At 30.8% G+C, this 17608-nt stretch overlaps 1 protein-coding gene across 1 annotated transcript in view; it reads right to left on the reverse strand.

The window, feature by feature from the left end:
• Positions 1–2960: 2960 nt before the first annotated feature.
• LOC107443227 (uncharacterized) overlaps positions 2961–17608 on the reverse strand; it is a 27229-nt gene continuing 12581 nt past the window's right edge. Inside the window, exons 4-6 of the mRNA XM_043048577.1 lie at positions 11598–11642; positions 8451–8504; positions 2961–3017 (exon numbers count right to left, since the gene is read on the reverse strand). Coding sequence (XP_042904511.1) covers positions 2961–3017; positions 8451–8504; positions 11598–11642 — 156 coding nt within the window. The remainder of the gene's footprint in view (positions 3018–8450; positions 8505–11597; positions 11643–17608) is intronic.

Here is a 17608-nt window from a genome sequence, read left to right on the forward strand (position 1 = left end):
TATTTTTAGTAAAGACGGGGTTTCGCCATGTTGGCCAGGCTGGTCCCTAATGCCTGGCCTCAAGGGATCCACCTGCCTCAGCCTCCCAAAGTGCTAGGATTACAGCCTTGAGCCACTGTGCCCAAAAGACACTTTCAAGAAAGTGAAGACACGCCAGAGAAAGGGAGAAAATGTTTGCAAAGTATATAACTGAATATATATATATATATATATATATGAATAATTTCCAACAACCTCAGAAAATATTTCTCGCAGCTTCCTAAAATTTTCCTAGTTGTGCATCCTCTTTTAGATATAGAGCATGAAAATAAAATTAGATTACAATAGAAAAAATAGAATGCTAAATTTTTTAATCAAGTTTATCATAATTTTTGTAGTCAACGAATTTTGTTGTTGTTCCTAATCACTTTTCCAGATCGTGTTCTTCAGCACATCTTCAACGTAAAGAAGACCTGTTTACAGAAAGAAAAAAAAAATTCGTGTATTTAGTTATACAGTGGAATTTGTTTTTTTATTTTTATTTTACCAAAGTACACGTACTATAATTAATAAAGCTTCCATTTATGAAAAAATATTACGGCATCTGAACTCCATCAAAAAACTGAGATGATTTATTAACATTTTAAAGGCATCTTTACGAAAACTCTATCTTAAACATAGTAAAAATATGAATATTAATGAAATTGTATAAACTATTATTTGCTGTTGTTATGGGAAAAAATTAAAAATTTATACTCATAAACTTTCAAATGAAAGTTTTATTTATTTTTTTTTACAGTTTGTCAATCTTGTTTTTCACTGTATGTTCAAAATATGTATTTGAGTTGCTTCAGTGTCGTTTAATTTAAATATAAAATTCACTTTTTTTTTCTTTCTTTCTTTTTGCTGACAAAGTTGATAACCCGATACAAAAATTAAACCAAAACTGAAGAGAGGTTATAAAAAGTAAACTTAGAGCCAACTTCGGTGGATTTATTTTTATCCTGAAAATAGGGTAGTTTGCGTAACCGTTTACCTCCCAAATACTTATTTTTCAGTTATGGGAAAAATACTTTCACGAAAAATGTGATATCAGGTTTAAATACGAAAAATGGATATTTTATTCATTTAACCCACAATTTGGACAAAAAAAACTATAGCAATTACTTGATTTTTAGAACAACGTATGTATCACAAGATATATAGTTTTATTTAGTTATATAGATTTATAGTTATAGATATATAGTTTTATTATTAATATATTCTGATTGATTCTGATCTTCTCCAATTGTGAGTGTTAAGAAGAAATAAGTTACTAGTCTTTAACATTTTGAAAAAGCGACAAAAATGGAACATTGACGTTTACACAGTTTATAAGACTTATAAAATTTTCTGAAATCTTGTCAAATATACAGAAATAAATGTCCTAAATAGAAGTTATAACGCTTACGCTACTAATGTTTCTTACACGTTTTTGTTTCATAAAATTGCAGAACTTTTGAGAGGAATTACCTCATTCATGAACTTTCAAAAGTATTTAATGAATCTATAAGATTGACAACAAAAGTTCAGACAAAAAAATAATAGTAATTCTCCTTAAAGTTGAAAAAATTAGCATGAAATTTACAAAATTGAATGTTATGAACTTCAATCAAATGTAGCCAAATAAATTTTCATTAATAGGATTCCTAACACATTTTTTGTAACATGCAAAACTGCGGAAATAAATAGACTAATATAAAAAACGGGTGAAAGTGAAGAAGCATTTAAAATATAGTGCGAAAAATTAAATTAGTTAAAAAAAAATGTAAACCTTACGGAAGAATAAAAAATACTCAATTAAATTTTTTTTTCTAAATTAATGTGCTAAAATTGCATGGACTTGGGCTAAAATGCTGGCATAAATATTTATCTTCATAAGTATTAAGTTTTATAATTTGTATAGAAGCTATGAAAACGGTCAAATATCTGCAGAAATACACCAAACTTTATTCCCCCTTCCAGGGTTCGGGATCGTGTGTGGGGTGCAGTGCTATTAAATAAGTTCAAACCCTTATCCAAGACATGTCTATCTTTATTTATTTCGATCAGACTTTTTCTGGAAATATATATATTTTATATAATTGTGTGTGCCCTATGGTCATTTTGCAACTATGACGCCATCTGTGAACCAAAATGGAAAAGAAAAAATATGTATGTAAACTGTGGTACGTTTTATAAAAAAAAAAAAAAATCAGCAGTAGATTTAAGATTTTTCTATTTAAGAGTTTAAATTCACTCTCTCTCCCCCCTACCTTTAAGGCGAAAGGTTAGGTGTTAATTTAATGTAACTTAATGCACCTTGTGAAAATATATATGACACTAGTATTTGTATATTTTCATTTTGGTTTGTATTTATATTTTATAATCGTCGTTGAACAGCCAACCCAGTTTTTTGGGTTTACGACTACTAATGTTCAAATCCGTAGGCTTGTAATTTTAAACCCAATCCGGAAGACAAGGGAACTCCTGTATCGAATATTGCGAAAATTTTGCATTAGATAAAACTAACTCGCATTCGCGTTACACGGAGAGGTAGACCAGAAAAACCTCCAGTGATAAGCCTGACAGCAAGGAGACTCTAACCCATGATCAATCTACCACTCAGGATAATTTACGGGGCGAGCCGAATGCGGAATTTGAATGGCTATCGACCAGCCATCGCTGGGATTGGAACCCGGTTCCCCTCATTGGAAGGTGAAAGCTGTATTCCCTTAGCCATCACTGCTCTGGTTCGTATTTATAGAAATATTTGACCACTTCCATGCTTTTTAGACAATCTGAACAATATTGTCAAAAAGTCAGATTATGCTTTTGGCGGAATTTTTCAAATTATAATAAACATTTTATGGTAAAAGTATAAACATTACATTGACTTTTAATGCTGAAAATGAAAGCATTTTGAAAATTTATAGTCGCAAGAATAAAAGTTGTTTACTTGCCTATTCGCAGCCTATATCCACCGTAGAACATCTGACCATCAGAGGCATTATACAAAGCTAGAAACATTGAATTAAAAATTAGAATATTTTTTTTTATTATTATTACTTGAATATATTTCCGAGCACATGGCTTTGTTTCGATTGAAGATGAATAAAACAGTCCATAAGATTTAAAAAAAATTCTTATCAGAATCTTCGAAAAAATACAGCTAATTCTAGCACTCAATTACAGCATAAGTAACAATTGTTAATGCACGTTAATGTAGTACAAAAAACATAGACTTTGGAACATCAGGTGGTTCAAGGAACTTACGAGAGACTAGCATATCAACCATTTTGTTTCCAAAAATGATTGCCAAGTCGTTAATAGTAACGCCAAGTCGTTAATGGTGACTTTACGTAGGCAAAAGTGTCGCCAAACCGAAAATACATTAGGCGTAATTTTCTCTCTAAATTATGTAAGAATTACGCGTCAAATTCTGTTTATTTAGGACCTCTGATATATTAAGCCTCATAACAAAAGAATATTCACAAAATTACATAAATATTAATACATTCGTAACAGCATGAAAGGTTTATAAAATGTAACAAAGAACACTTTAATTGTTTTTGTCAAAATAATGTTGAGAAAATACATTAACGCACATACACAACGGGCGAAAATACACAACGGGCTAATTGGCGATGGTCTGGAAACATACGCGAGGGTGATCCGAAGTCATGCCATCACAATTTTGATCCTCTGCGGAGGGGATGGCCCCGTTGCTTCGATAGTCAATTCACAGTCAATCACTTCACAGAAAACAAATTAACGAGGACCGATACCGCCCACCCTCGGTCCTTGTTCGGTGGATCAAAGTGGTCATTCACACACAGACTGACCGTAGTGATGTTTGACTTCGTTTTTCTACTCTGAATCATATCTTAACGATTCAAAGGGGACCACAAAAGTGATTTAAACCTAGCTGAAATATCCTTGAAAATATGGACATTTTTATTTTTTTAAAAACTAGTTTTTTGGACTTTCTTACTATAATTACAGAAATATTCTATAAAATTAAACAGACTTTTTGGAGTAATTTTTAACTAATAATGAAAATATCACTCTTTAAAAATTTGAATTTTTTTTTTAAATTGCTCAAGGTATGAGCATTTAAAGTAATCCTTTCATACTGACCATGCGCGAAAAACATTAAAAGAATTTTTTTTTCATAATTTTGTTAAGAATCGTATATGCTAATTTATTAAAAAAAATCTGATTTGAATATCTTAAAAATGTAAAAAGTTTCTAACAACTTTCCAAGTAGCTTTTGTACTTCTTAATAATAAGCTCTAAAGGATAAGGGGTTTTCCACAAATTTCATTTTGTATCACGGATTAAAATTTAATAACAAATGATAGTACCCTCAGCTGATGAACCGGAAAATAAAATGTGATGGTATTAATAAAGAAAACATGTGAAATAAAACAAAATTTAAAAGGGGGTGGTCGTTTGTAAAGTTGATTTCATTTTTAATAAATCTTGTTTAATAGTACAAAATAATATTTGTGGGCAACCCCTTACCATTCAAAGCTTTTTAATAATAAAATAATTCTCTGAAATTTTCTTGAGAAATACGAAAATAATGCGCAAGTATAGAAGTAAAATCGCGAAAGTGTTGTAAATCTTGTTGCGTCGATATTTAGAATCGTTAGAATATCAAAACGCTATTTTTTCATAAAATATATTGTTGGGTTTGAAAAACTTTAACTAGTGATTGTTTGATAATAAATTTTTGTAAAATGTATTTAAGACTTTCGTTGTTTATCATTTTTTGTTCATTTCATTTCGCAATTTCCGTAGTGCAAAACATTTCGTCACACAATGCGACGGTTTAAAAAAAAAAGTTTTCTATATCTTTCATGCACAAACACGTTGCCTTTGATATGTCTATAAATTAAGTCTTTTTAACTCTCAAAATTTAAAATGAATAGCTGAATTTGCCTTATATAAATATAATAAAGGATATATATATGCATAGCCGGAAAACCAACAACTTTTAAGTTTGATAATAATTCTTTACTTTCGTGACATTCACCAGCATAATTTTCAGCTAGTGAATACTTACAATGAAATATAGCACTAATATCACATATTGCTCTTCATAAAATTTGAATTATTTATAAAATGTATTTTCGTTAATAAACTGGTACTATGTAAAAATTAAACTTTGATATTTCTTAAATTAATACTTGACCTTTTTTTAACTTAAGATATACTTCATGAATTCTTTTAAAAGTTTAGATTAATTCGTATATATAGTATATATATCCTTTATTATATATACAATAAAGGATGAGCCAAAAGTTTCTTAATTCTTGTATGATAAAATGCATTTTTTGGTGTATGTAATTTTTGTTTTCCAATAAAATCAATGATAGATATATAAGGAATACAATTATTGTATTAACAAAAATTAGCACGTTATCAACACATTGAGTGCCTCCATTGAGCAGTAGGCAGTTTCAGTCAGTTATGACTGTCAGTGTAAAATATGGTATAAAACTAAAATATTTTTATTGTTTTATATAATTACTGAAAATGTATTCAAAATTTACATAAAATTTAATTATTTATCACGAATCAAATATTTATTTGTTTCAATCTGTAAGCAGTGGGCTTTGCATTGATACATCACATACCAGCGTTTCCGGCAGACCGCGTGGCCTGGCATTTCCTTCAATATACGCTTGGTATCACAACTGCTCAACAATTTAGACATTAATATACTGCTTTCCAAAAAAAAAATATTGGATCAGTCATACATCTCCTGGTCTGACGAGGATTTCCTTCAAAACACGCTTGGCTTCACTACTGCTTAACAATCAATATTTTAGACATTAATATACTGCTGACCAAAAAAATATTGAAACAGTTATATATCTCGAAATACAGCAGCATTAGATTAAAAAATCTAAAAGTACACATTTCGAAAATCACAGGCAATGATAACAAACTTGATCTCCAACATGATCTCATTAGAGATTAGAGCACCATTGAACTATTAAAATTGAAATCCCATCTTTCCTTTGAAGATTTGCATCCGTATTTACAAGTTTTTACGTTTTGGGCCACTGATAGCGCTGTTATCGAAAAAAGAAATACTAACTGTTTAAAATGGAGATATTTTAATATTGCTCGTCAAATCAGACCAGGACTGAAAGCCTATATATACCAAGACGGAAAAGATCAAAAACTGGTAAGAAAGGCATTTCATTCTACCATTTTTTTCGAAAAACATTAGATTTCTGTAACCACCGAGATTTTTTTACAATTAGAGTATATACTATCATACCCTCCAACTTATGAAGATTTTGAAAATAATTCTTTCTAGTGGTAGCGAACCAAATTAGAAATTTTTAAAGCAAATGGATCTCTCATAAAACTTTTATGAGAACTTAAGAATCTAGTCGTATGGCTTGCACTTTTATAAGTAATAGTGGACAAGTTACGCTAAAATTCAATTTTTTTAAATATTAAGACATTAATTTTGCTACCGTCTGAAAAGAAGATTTCTGAAACTACGGAAATTCCGTAGCAGTTAGAGGGTATGTACTACATACCCTCCAACTTATGAAGATTTTGAAAATAATTCTTTCTAGTGGTAGCGAACCAAAGTAGAAATTTTTAAAGCAAATGGATCTCTCATAAAACTTTTATCAGAACTTAAGCATCTAGCCGTATGGCCTGCACTTTTATAAGTAATAGTGGACAAGTTACGCTAAAATTAATTTTTTTTAAATATTAAGACATTAATTTTGCTACCGTCTGAAAAGAAGATTTCTGAAACTACGGAAATTCCGTAGCAGTTAGAGGGTATGTGTACTATATCAAACTGCTTCTTTCCTGAGAAAAAGTAGATTATGTATAATAGTTTGATGAATAAAATAGGTTAACTCCTCCTAAAACAAGTTAAAGATTGAAATGGTTATACCTGCCAACTCTTCCGGATTTTCCGGAAGATTTTATTTTCATATTTAAAATGGTGGTAATACTCTGGTTATTCCAATTAATTTTTTGAATTATAATGATAATTATAAATGAGTTGGACCACCACTACAAAGAAATAATTATAATCAATATATGAAAGCATAATTATTCTTGCTCACGCGATTTTCAACGGAATCAAAATATAAATATATTTTTGAGTCAGATTGTTTTTCGGTTATTGTTTTACAACCACTCTGAAAATCCATTCTCGGAGAGAGTGAAAGTTGGCAGGTATGACATACCTGCCAACTTTTACTCATTTGGCGTAAAATTTTATTTTTATATTTAAAGTGGTAGTAAATATGTACTATATTTTCTTTTATAAACTTAATTTTTTAAATAATTTTGATCACCACTATTCTTAAAAAAATTAAGTGTATATATTAATATGCGCTACTATCATGGTTGCATAACTTCCAACTGCTACGGAATTTCCGTAGTTTCAGAAATCTTCTTTTCAGACGGTAGCAAAATTAATGTCTTAATATTTAAAAAAAAATTCATTTTAGCGTAACTTGTCCACTATTACTTATAAAAGTGCAGGCCATATGGCTATGTTCTGATAAAAGTTTTATGAGAGATGCATTTGCTTTAAAAATTTCTACTTTGGTTCGCTACCACTAGAAAGAATTATTTTCAAAATCCTCATAAGTTGGAGGGTATGTGGTTGTCAGCTTATGTTTTTCTCAATTACTGCGTATTTTTTTGCTTACAATTGAAATTTTAATTCTATTTTGATACCACTGGGAAAAATCATAATGGAAGGGATTAAAAGTTGGCAGGTATGTTTTACTACCAGCTTTTCTTCTTTTCCGTCTCGTTTTCATTCATGAATCGGACGTGTTTGATGTTGTGAAAGAAAAAAGAAAGCTAATTATTAACCCTTTCGGGCCGACTGTCACAAATACGTGCCAGCATAAAATCGTATCAATCAGGGTAAAAAAATAAAACTGATAATCAAAGTAATTCTTTAGCAGTTTATTTGTGGGCGGTTCGATTTATTTAATTCACCATTACTTATTTCAAAATAAAACTATTTAGTTATACTTTGAATTAACATTGATTATATATATGATTAATCTGACAATAATTAAAGTAAAAGCAAAGTAAGTCTGTCAAATAAGAAACCACAACATTTATGTTACCCTTTTTTATTTAATTACATCCTGATTCTGATTTTGTACGAATGCTTTCCTGAATCACACGTCTACAAGGGGTTAATGCTAAACTCAGCACTACCCCCTGGGAGTCAACCTCAAGAATGAGAGAGATCGAGGTTGGTGTCACTCAAGATTTATTTTGTGTTTCTTTAGATTTTTCATTAAAGAAATATATCTCGAGATACTTTCATACTTTTTGGACACGCTGTAAAATATAAAGTAGTGAGCACTTTTCGTGAAATAAGGGAATACAACAGCAAGTAGCAAGACAGCAGTAAATAGAATATTTTTGTTTATTACCTTGGCTTCCTGAACTTTGAAAACCTTCCTCACATCAAACTTGCTCAATGATTTCTGGAAAACAAGCAATACTATGGTGAGCCATAAATATCTACTGATATTTACTTATACCATTATTTCGAAGGATTAAGCTAGATAATCATCAAGCCTAACCCTTTGCAATCGAATGCTCCTAGTTGGCACCGTAAAATATTTACCACTCTGAATGATAAAATGTTACATTTCAATGTTTATTTAATTTTATTTAATAACCAGTGAACAGCTAATCCAATTCTGAGTTAACAACTATCAATATTCAACTTGATAGTTTTGTAAGTTTGAAGAAAAAAAACCAGAATACAAGGGAACTCCTGGATCAAGCTTTGAAGCAAACTACCCATCGTGGAAGATTTTTTGAAGAAACTAACCCGTATTTGCGCTACATGGAGAGGAAAACCACGAAAGCCTCTCACGGTAAGCTCAATAGAGAGGGGATTCTAAATTATGATACCACTGACAATATTTTACATCAGCACTTTTGCTGGTGACAAGCTTGAGCAGATCCTGGGACACCTCAGTGGGAGGCGAAAGCTCTATTCGCTACCGCCGTTTACTGTATTGTTTTGTAGCCACTTTATTTAATGGCCACCAGGTATTATACAGTAATGGGGCAAAAGGTAGGTTTTGTCTTGTAAACTCTTAATGGTTACACCAGTCTTTTTTTCCAACTGTTTAAAAAAAACTTGAGTGCAAAGGGTAAATATGAATCTTTAGTAAAAAAAAATATGCTTGATGACGTACACTGTAAAGATGTTAAAAAATCATTTTAAGAGTTGCTGATAGTACATAGTGTTACAAAGTGGATATTTCCTTGTGTTACCTACCACGTTAACTCAAAAAAGGCTTTAATTTCTGATCAAGGCATTAATAAGAAGGCCGTATTCTCGGCACAGAAAACTAGCATTGCTGTTGTCGTCGTATGCCAATAAGACAAAAAGGGTGCGTTTCTTCCTGCTTTCTAGTAGCGCCATCTATGGCCAAGAATTCGACTTCTGCCACACACATACATCACAGCCCGTTTATAGAGCGACCCCTTTATACATCCATTCATTCATTCATCCACAGATTGTAATTTTCACCTGAACCAGAGAACTATCAATCTCCAATGCAGCGCCCCCAGAGGCATAATTTGTTATGGGAACATGGAGAACTTTGTGACCAGACAGATTTAACGTGCACCAGTCACCATTCATTACACGGGGAGTCTTCGGCCTGCGGGGATCGAACTAAACCTGCATTCTTTGCATGAAATGGGTTTAAGATACAGTTCAAACTAATAAAGAAATTTCAGTCCATACTTGTGTTACTTTGTTTTGTTAATTATAACCCATTTAAATCACGTGCTATTAGTTACGTCATTATATCAGTTACTTTTTATGGCATTATTTTCGATGAAACTGGCAGAGTCCGTTGTGAATTGATACAGTGTAAGAAATTATATCTTGTAAATTATTGTAATTTTTGGCATGTAATCTAATGTAATATATTGTAAATTTTTGACATGTAAATGAAGAAAATCAATTTTAAACTTTAGCTAAACTTGCAGTTGTATTTATCCTGTCAAGAATTTGTAACCGATATATATTTTTAAAAACAACTCGTGTATGTTTGTTCTAAATCACATTTGTGTTTTTAAATTTATTAAGAAAAATTGATACTATTTTTTGAAAAATTGCGGCATAAAGTGTAGTTTTAATTCCATACAATTAAAGTGTTTTAATTAATATCTCCATAAATGTTTAATATTTCTCACTTTGTAGTGATATTAAAAGTAACTTTTTGAAAGAAGTACCACAAAATTAGAACTTAAGCAAAGTGTATTGCCACGGGGTTGGTTGAAGGAAGAGACATAATGTGGGAATCATCCGGGCAGGAGATGAATTTAACTGGATTCTTGGAGATTATCATCCGCTGAGCTGCATATGGTATATTTGACAAATCATCTTTCTAAATTACGCCGGGGACTGGTAAATCTTTGTGAACAAGAAAAAACCAACGGATTTCGTAGAAAAAGTTCATCCATCTTTTGTTTATTTTAGTTCTTAGATCATATGCATTTCTGGTACATGACTCACCGATTTACAAAAAGTGAAAATCCAATGCTGGGTCCTCCCTGTGTGCTCCAGGGAGTAGATAGAAATTTAATTTAACATATTAAAATAGTTGTTTTTTTGTAGAATTTTATGATGCATCAAATAATTCGAAGATAAGGTTGCAGAAACTTATAAAGGTAAAATTCAAAAATGTAACTATAGAGCACACATTAAACATCAAAACATGATAACATAAAAAAAACGCTGCTCTAAAAATGCAACAGCTCACCTGAGATCCAAAAGATAGCGTCCCCTTCTTAGAGGTTGCGAAAATCTCTAAAGACGAGCTAGGAGTCGAGCCCTAGAGATCCTGCAAAGGCAATGAAGAGGGCGCTCCTGTCGGAGACAGCCCAGTAGGAAAAGTAAACATTGTGGTGATCCCATGATCACACCACACGTATAGTATCTAATGTAACTACAGTTTTAGTTTTTAAAATATTCCAATCGCATATTTTATTACCATATTTTGATGAATGTGTTTGCTTCACATAATTAATATATATATATTTAAAAAAAAATTTAATTATAAATTTTTATGCCAAATTTTGCCGATTAATACCCTAAGCAGTTGCAGTCTGGATATATTTTCATATATTGTGGGATCTAAAACAGCACACATTGTACATTATCAAGCAAATATCAATTTCTTTTCTTCCAATGCCCACCTGGAGAGTGACCTTTCGTCATACAGGCATCTGAAGGGCAGATTCGCTGGTCACTCTTTCAGGGGCACCATATTAGGTGGGTCAATGTTGATCCCACATTAAGGACGGACAAGGAAAGAACATACATGCCTTGTCCGGGATTCGAACCCTGAATCTTTCTGATGCAAAGCCAGTTCCCTAACCCCCATACAAGCCGGTCGGTTATTTCAATTACATGCATATTAACATATTTTTAATTTATTTACATGTAGTGCTATTTTATTTATTATTCGAAGCAAAATTGTAACTCCAAGACATAAAATAGATAGAAAATTTCTAAGAAATTAAAAAAAATTGACATCTATGCTTACCTCATAGGTCATGATGGTCCAAAAAGCAGCATTAACAGCAGCATACTGAAAAGAGCAATAAAGATGCAAACACTGATAGATTATTTTTGAAGATTTATTTTAAAGGATCAAATTGAGTTTTATAACCTCTTTAAAAATGTGGAATGTTAAAGAGAAAAATTTAAAATGTGATAGCAGAGTTAAAGATTCTTGAATTAAGTGATTCATGATTTAGAACTAATTCTTGAATTAAGTGATTCATGATTTAGAACTAATTCTTGAATTAAAGTGATTTTGACAACCGTTTACGCATAACTAATTTAAAACTGATAACTAACTGAGATATTCTTATTAAATAGCATTTTTAAGTGTCGGATATTTTCAAAAGAGCTTCTTAACAATTTATTTCACTTTCATTCATCAAAACGAAACTTATTACTTCTCAAAATCTGTAAGAAATGTCAGCTTTCATATAATGCATGTGTTTAAAACATAGTGGATAAAATTTGTACTTTTCGTACTTCTTTTCTAGTTTGTGCGTAAAAAATGGTTTTCGACATTGAATATTATTTTTTGCAATTTTTACCTAATATTGTTTCATTCAAAAATTCATTGTTCTTATTCAAATGTTCATTTTCAATTTATACTTCTGAAAACAGAAATATTTTTTTAAAAATAATTGGAAAGTAAAGAGGTGGGTTTTAGAAAGCTCTTTCAGATACTTTGCTTCAGTTATAAGACTGCTGATTAGCTTACTCAAGATAAAAAGTTTTTAACAAAACATCAGGAGTTTCCATATTTATTTTAATGATAAAAAAAGTTAGCCCGACAGCCAACTATTAATTAGTAGGATAATTCTTCTTTTCATTAATCACATTCACCAGCACTATTTTCAGCTAGCGAACACTTAGAAAAATATCGACTAATTGTTCTTGATAATTATTTCATTCAAAAAAATTTGAATTACTAATAAAATAAATTTTAGTTAATAAATTGGTATTGTGTAAAAATTAAACTTTGATATTTCTCATATTAACACTTGTCATTTTTCTAACTTAAGACATGATTGATGAATTCTTTTAAAAGTTTAGATTAATAAATACACTCTATAACAAAAAAATCGTCGCACCANTATGAAGGAATATGTAGTAAGCATATATATATAATCGAGGAAATTTAATAAAATTGAAATAAAGAAGATAAAACGGTGCTGCGAGTTTCTTATAAATTTATTCTGTAAAGTAAAATGGCATTGTAACGTAACTATTCCATTTTTAACTTTTCGATAATGGTTTTGGCGTCATTTAAACATTACCTAAGTATATTTTGTAAAATTGGATCTTCCCTCTCGCTCTTCTTGGTCGCAAATGTAAAGCGAAATGATAATTCTAAACTTATGCTTACGTAAATGTTTTTTTAACCGAAAATTTAAATATATTTGAGTTTTTAAGAGTTTTTTTTCCAGATAAAAGTAGTTTAGTATCTTACAAAAGCGTTACTCACATTCATTTATCCTCTTTTGTTGCCGAAAATAAGTATATTTTTAAAAATTTCCTAGATTTCATAAAAATTCAAATGCTTACAAAGTATTTTCTTGCTTTTTAAGTTTTTAGTTTTCAGTTCAAGTTTGTAGACACTTACTGTTCAGTAATTCTTTCCTGTTAACATCGTAATATTTATTAACAGCATGTTATTTTTGAAAAGCTATGATTAAGAGTTAATGAGTTCGCTAAGTCAATGAGTAGTTAATGAAATTGTTATTTGTTAGGTTAATGAGTTTGTTTTATGAACATTCTCCGCTCTAAATCTACTTTAAAATGGGCTTGAAATACGAAGGTTGACTTATAATAAACTAGATTAATATATTATTTAATAATATATATTGTTAGCATATATTTATATATATTAATTAAATATATACACTGCTCAAAAAAATTAAAGGATATTGTAAGTCCTGAATAAAATAACGGTACAAGCAAATTTTTTTGTTGCATAAAATGGAAGAGGAGAGTCACAAATACCTTTTTTCTCATTTTTAAACTTCGCAGTATGCAAATAAAATAGTGAGTTTGACGTCGAAGTCAAAGCTTTAGCGGTAGTGAATTTGATTTGGCTTGTGATTGTAATGATATTGGCTTGTAATGCATACCTGCCAACTCTCCCGCATTTTGCGGGAGATTTTATTTTCATATTTAAAGTGGTAGTAAATATATACTATTTTTTCATTTATAAATTTAATTTTTAAATGATTTTGAACACCACTATTCTTACAAAAATTAAGCTTATATATTAATATGCGTTACTGGTTGTCAATTCAATTTTTTTCAAATACAACGCATTTGTTTGCTTAAAATTGAAGTTTTAATTCCATTTTAATACCACTGGGAAAAATGATAATGGAAGGGATGTAATTCAAAGCGGAAAAGAATGATCGACATGTAAGCGCGGTTTTTCTATGAGAATCGAATCAGAAGTTTGGAGAGTTGTTGGCCGCTTAGAGGGAGCGCAAACAGAAGCCGGAAGTGCAGAAACCGGAAGCAGAGATGCCAACTTGCTCCGGACAGCAAATAAATATTTTCGAGTGGTAGTTTATTAATGTATGATTCTTGGTTTAAAATGTTCAATATATTAGGTTTTTATCCACCACTATTTCTTAATAATTCGAAAGCTTATATAATACGTCACTTTATGTTACTTCAGCCGCACTATACCGTCTTAAAAATAAGCAAAGTTATATCAATTATTTGCAAATTTTAGTTTGTAGCTTTACCGTTTTATAATTAACACTTTCGATGCCGATCCCGCGCCAGGGCGTGGCGAAATTCCTTCTAGTAGTTTGTGTCTAAAAAAACAGATTAAGTGGTAGCAAGGTGTATATTAACGTCCAACTATTTTTCAGAAAATACTATATTTTCTCACCAAAATAACACATTGTTTATTGAAATAAAGTTATTGTGAATTTTAAAAACTAAAGTAGTTGTTTGAGAAATAAAAGTTAACTTTAATTTTATTTTTATTGATTACCACTTTTCAATGAAAGACACAGCTTAATCACCTGTTCTCGGCTGGCAGTGAACGTGTTAATTATCGCTCGTCTGGAGCAGTTGGCATGTCTGCGGAAGTGCTGCATTTTATTTTGAAAGTAATTTAAAGAAATTTATCATATATATTTGAAAATTGAATCTGTAGTGGTTGACAAGTAGATAAGACAAACCAATCATATTCGTTAATGAAGCAAATTTTTAGACATATATTTGCTACCACTTTCTTATTTTTACTAGATTTTGTATTAAATTGCTCTTTCATTGACTTGTTCACCTTCTCAATGGCCTGATCAGACTACCTATAAGAAACCGTTTGAAGGCTTTCATTAATAGGAGACGTTGACTCATCACGAATATTTTCGTGATTTTTTTTAAATTCGAAGAATAGTGACTTTGCTAATTTTTACCAGGGCTGAAAGCCTATATATAGCGAGACGGAAAAGAGCAAAAACTGGTACGAAAGGCATTTCGTAGCATATTTTTCAAGAAACATTAAATTTCTGTAACTACCGTAATTTTTTTACAATTTTAGCACATGTAAGAAACAGCTTCTTTTTTTTTAAAAAAGAAAAGTAGATAAAGCTGAATAATTGAAAAAGAGAATAGCATACCTGCCAACTCTTCCGGAAGATTTTATTTTCATATTTAATGTAGTAGAAATGATATACTATTTTTTCTTTTATAATATTAATTTTAAAATGATATTGATCACCACTATTCTTACAAAAATTAAGCACATATATTAATATGCGTTTCTATCATGATTGTCGACTTAAGTTTTCTCAAATACAACGTATTTGTTTGCTTAAAATTGAGGTTTTAATTCCATTTTAATACCACTGGGAAAAATTATAATGGAAGGGATTAAAAGTTGGCAGGTATGGAATAGTTTAACTCCTCCCGAAAACATGTTAAAACTGAAATGGGTTTACTACCAGCTTTTCCTCTTTTCTGTCTCGCTTTCACCCATGATTTTTACGAGACATTTCTTAGATCTAGAATAAAATGTTTTTAAAACTGAATGTAAAACAATGTTTCTTAGAATTGTTCCAGTTACTCAGTACCAGCCTTTCTTGGGCTCACTGATTCATCGTAATGATATGACTCAACGAGATAAGATGCACGACACAAACATCAATAAAGAGGGGGAAATGTCTATATAGTATATAGGTGCTCGGCCAATGGCACCTCTCTCTCAATTACCTCTCCACAGATCGAAACACAGAAGGGAAAAATATAATTTTCCACATGTTCTCTACAGTAAATGAGCAACTACGTAAAGAATAGCTTCAACGTTGCAAACGAAATGATCCAGTTAATATTAAATATGAAGGAATATGTAGTAAGCATCTCTTAAAACAAGATTATGAAGATATGAGAAATCGTTTGCTTGGATTGCCGATTAGAATGATTTTAAAATTGCTCTAACTCTGGTAACACAATGGTAAATAACTACAAACTGAATTTGCAAATATTAGACACACTTAACTGGTTTTTTTAAAGCTTTAGCATGACATTGCAGAAGAAAGTGGTGAATTATATAACCCTACGAATTGTTTAGAAATAGTGGTGTATAAAAATCTACTAAATTAAATTTATTAAACCAAGAATCCCAATTAACCGGTTAACGCCCAGCGTCATATATATAGGACAGTTCCTTTTTTCAAAGACATTCATTGTGGTAGGAAACTTTTTTCAGTATTTTCATTTATCTGGGTGAATTAAAAGATTCTCAGATACCACAATGATTTAATTATTTCTGATTAGATCTAGAATTAATTATAAGGAGCAAGTACTTTTTGATCTATCAATGACTTTTTGATTGCCCTAACAGTAGAAAAACCAATTAATTTCGATAATATATTATACCGCTTTTTCAATAAAACCACTTTTTGTATCAGTTTAATATATAAATTCGGGACAAAACGGGTTAATAAACTGCCACTTGAAAATATTTATTCGCAGTCCGGAGCAAGTTGGCATCTCAGTGTAAATAAATAGAACTATTTTTTGTGTGTTCTATATTTTATTAACCGGTTAACGCCCAGCGTCATATATTTAGGACAGTTCCTTTTTTCAAAGACATTCATTGTGGTGGGAAACTTTTTTCAGCATTTTCATTTATCTGGGTGAATTAAAAGATTCTCAGATACCACAATGATTTAATTATTTCTGATTCGATCTAGAATTATAAGGAGCAAGTACTTTTTGATCTATCAAAGACATTTTGAGTGCCATAACAGTAGAAAAACCAATTAATTTCGATAATATATTACACCACTGTTTCCATAAAACCACTTTTTGCATCATTTCGATATCTAAATTCGGGACAAAACGGGTTAATTTCTTCAAACCATTTTAGTAACGATAAAAATTTACTCGAATTATGTGTTTCTAGTAATCTTGGCTTCGTCGGTCACCGGTGACCCCCATGGCATTCAACGTGTTAACGGCAGACAAGAGGAATGTCGGAAGTGAATTTGTTGAAATTCGAAGATACTTAGCTAATTTTTTCGACGCATCTCTTAAAATTGGAATTGTTCTTGTTACTCCTTACCAGTCTTGGTGGACTGTCAGTGATTCAATCTTATGACATGACTCAAAGAGATAAGATATTGACATGCATGGCACTAACATAAATAAAGGGGAGGGGGAATGAATGACATAGATCAGGGGTTTCCAAAATGAGGCCGGGGGGAGGGCCACAATTAAGAACACCAGTCAAATGGTGGGCCGCAACTTAATCAAAATTTTATATAGGACTCTTTTATGTTTAAAGGAACATTAAATATTACTGTCCAATTTTTATAAAGTTGTACAAAACAAAAGTATTGAATTACAAATTAAAATTAGAAGAAACATACACGATTATTTTTGTATTTGAATAAATATTTTCTTGGATGCAAAACCTGACAAAGAAATTTTTTTCACCGTTGGTATGATAAATTTCACAGAAAGGAAGAAATTAGGTTTTTTTTAACGAGAAAA

The sequence above is a fragment of the Parasteatoda tepidariorum genome, chromosome 6 (genome assembly GCF_043381705.1).
Source record: "Parasteatoda tepidariorum isolate YZ-2023 chromosome 6, CAS_Ptep_4.0, whole genome shotgun sequence".
NCBI classification, from domain to species: domain Eukaryota; kingdom Metazoa; phylum Arthropoda; class Arachnida; order Araneae; family Theridiidae; genus Parasteatoda; species Parasteatoda tepidariorum.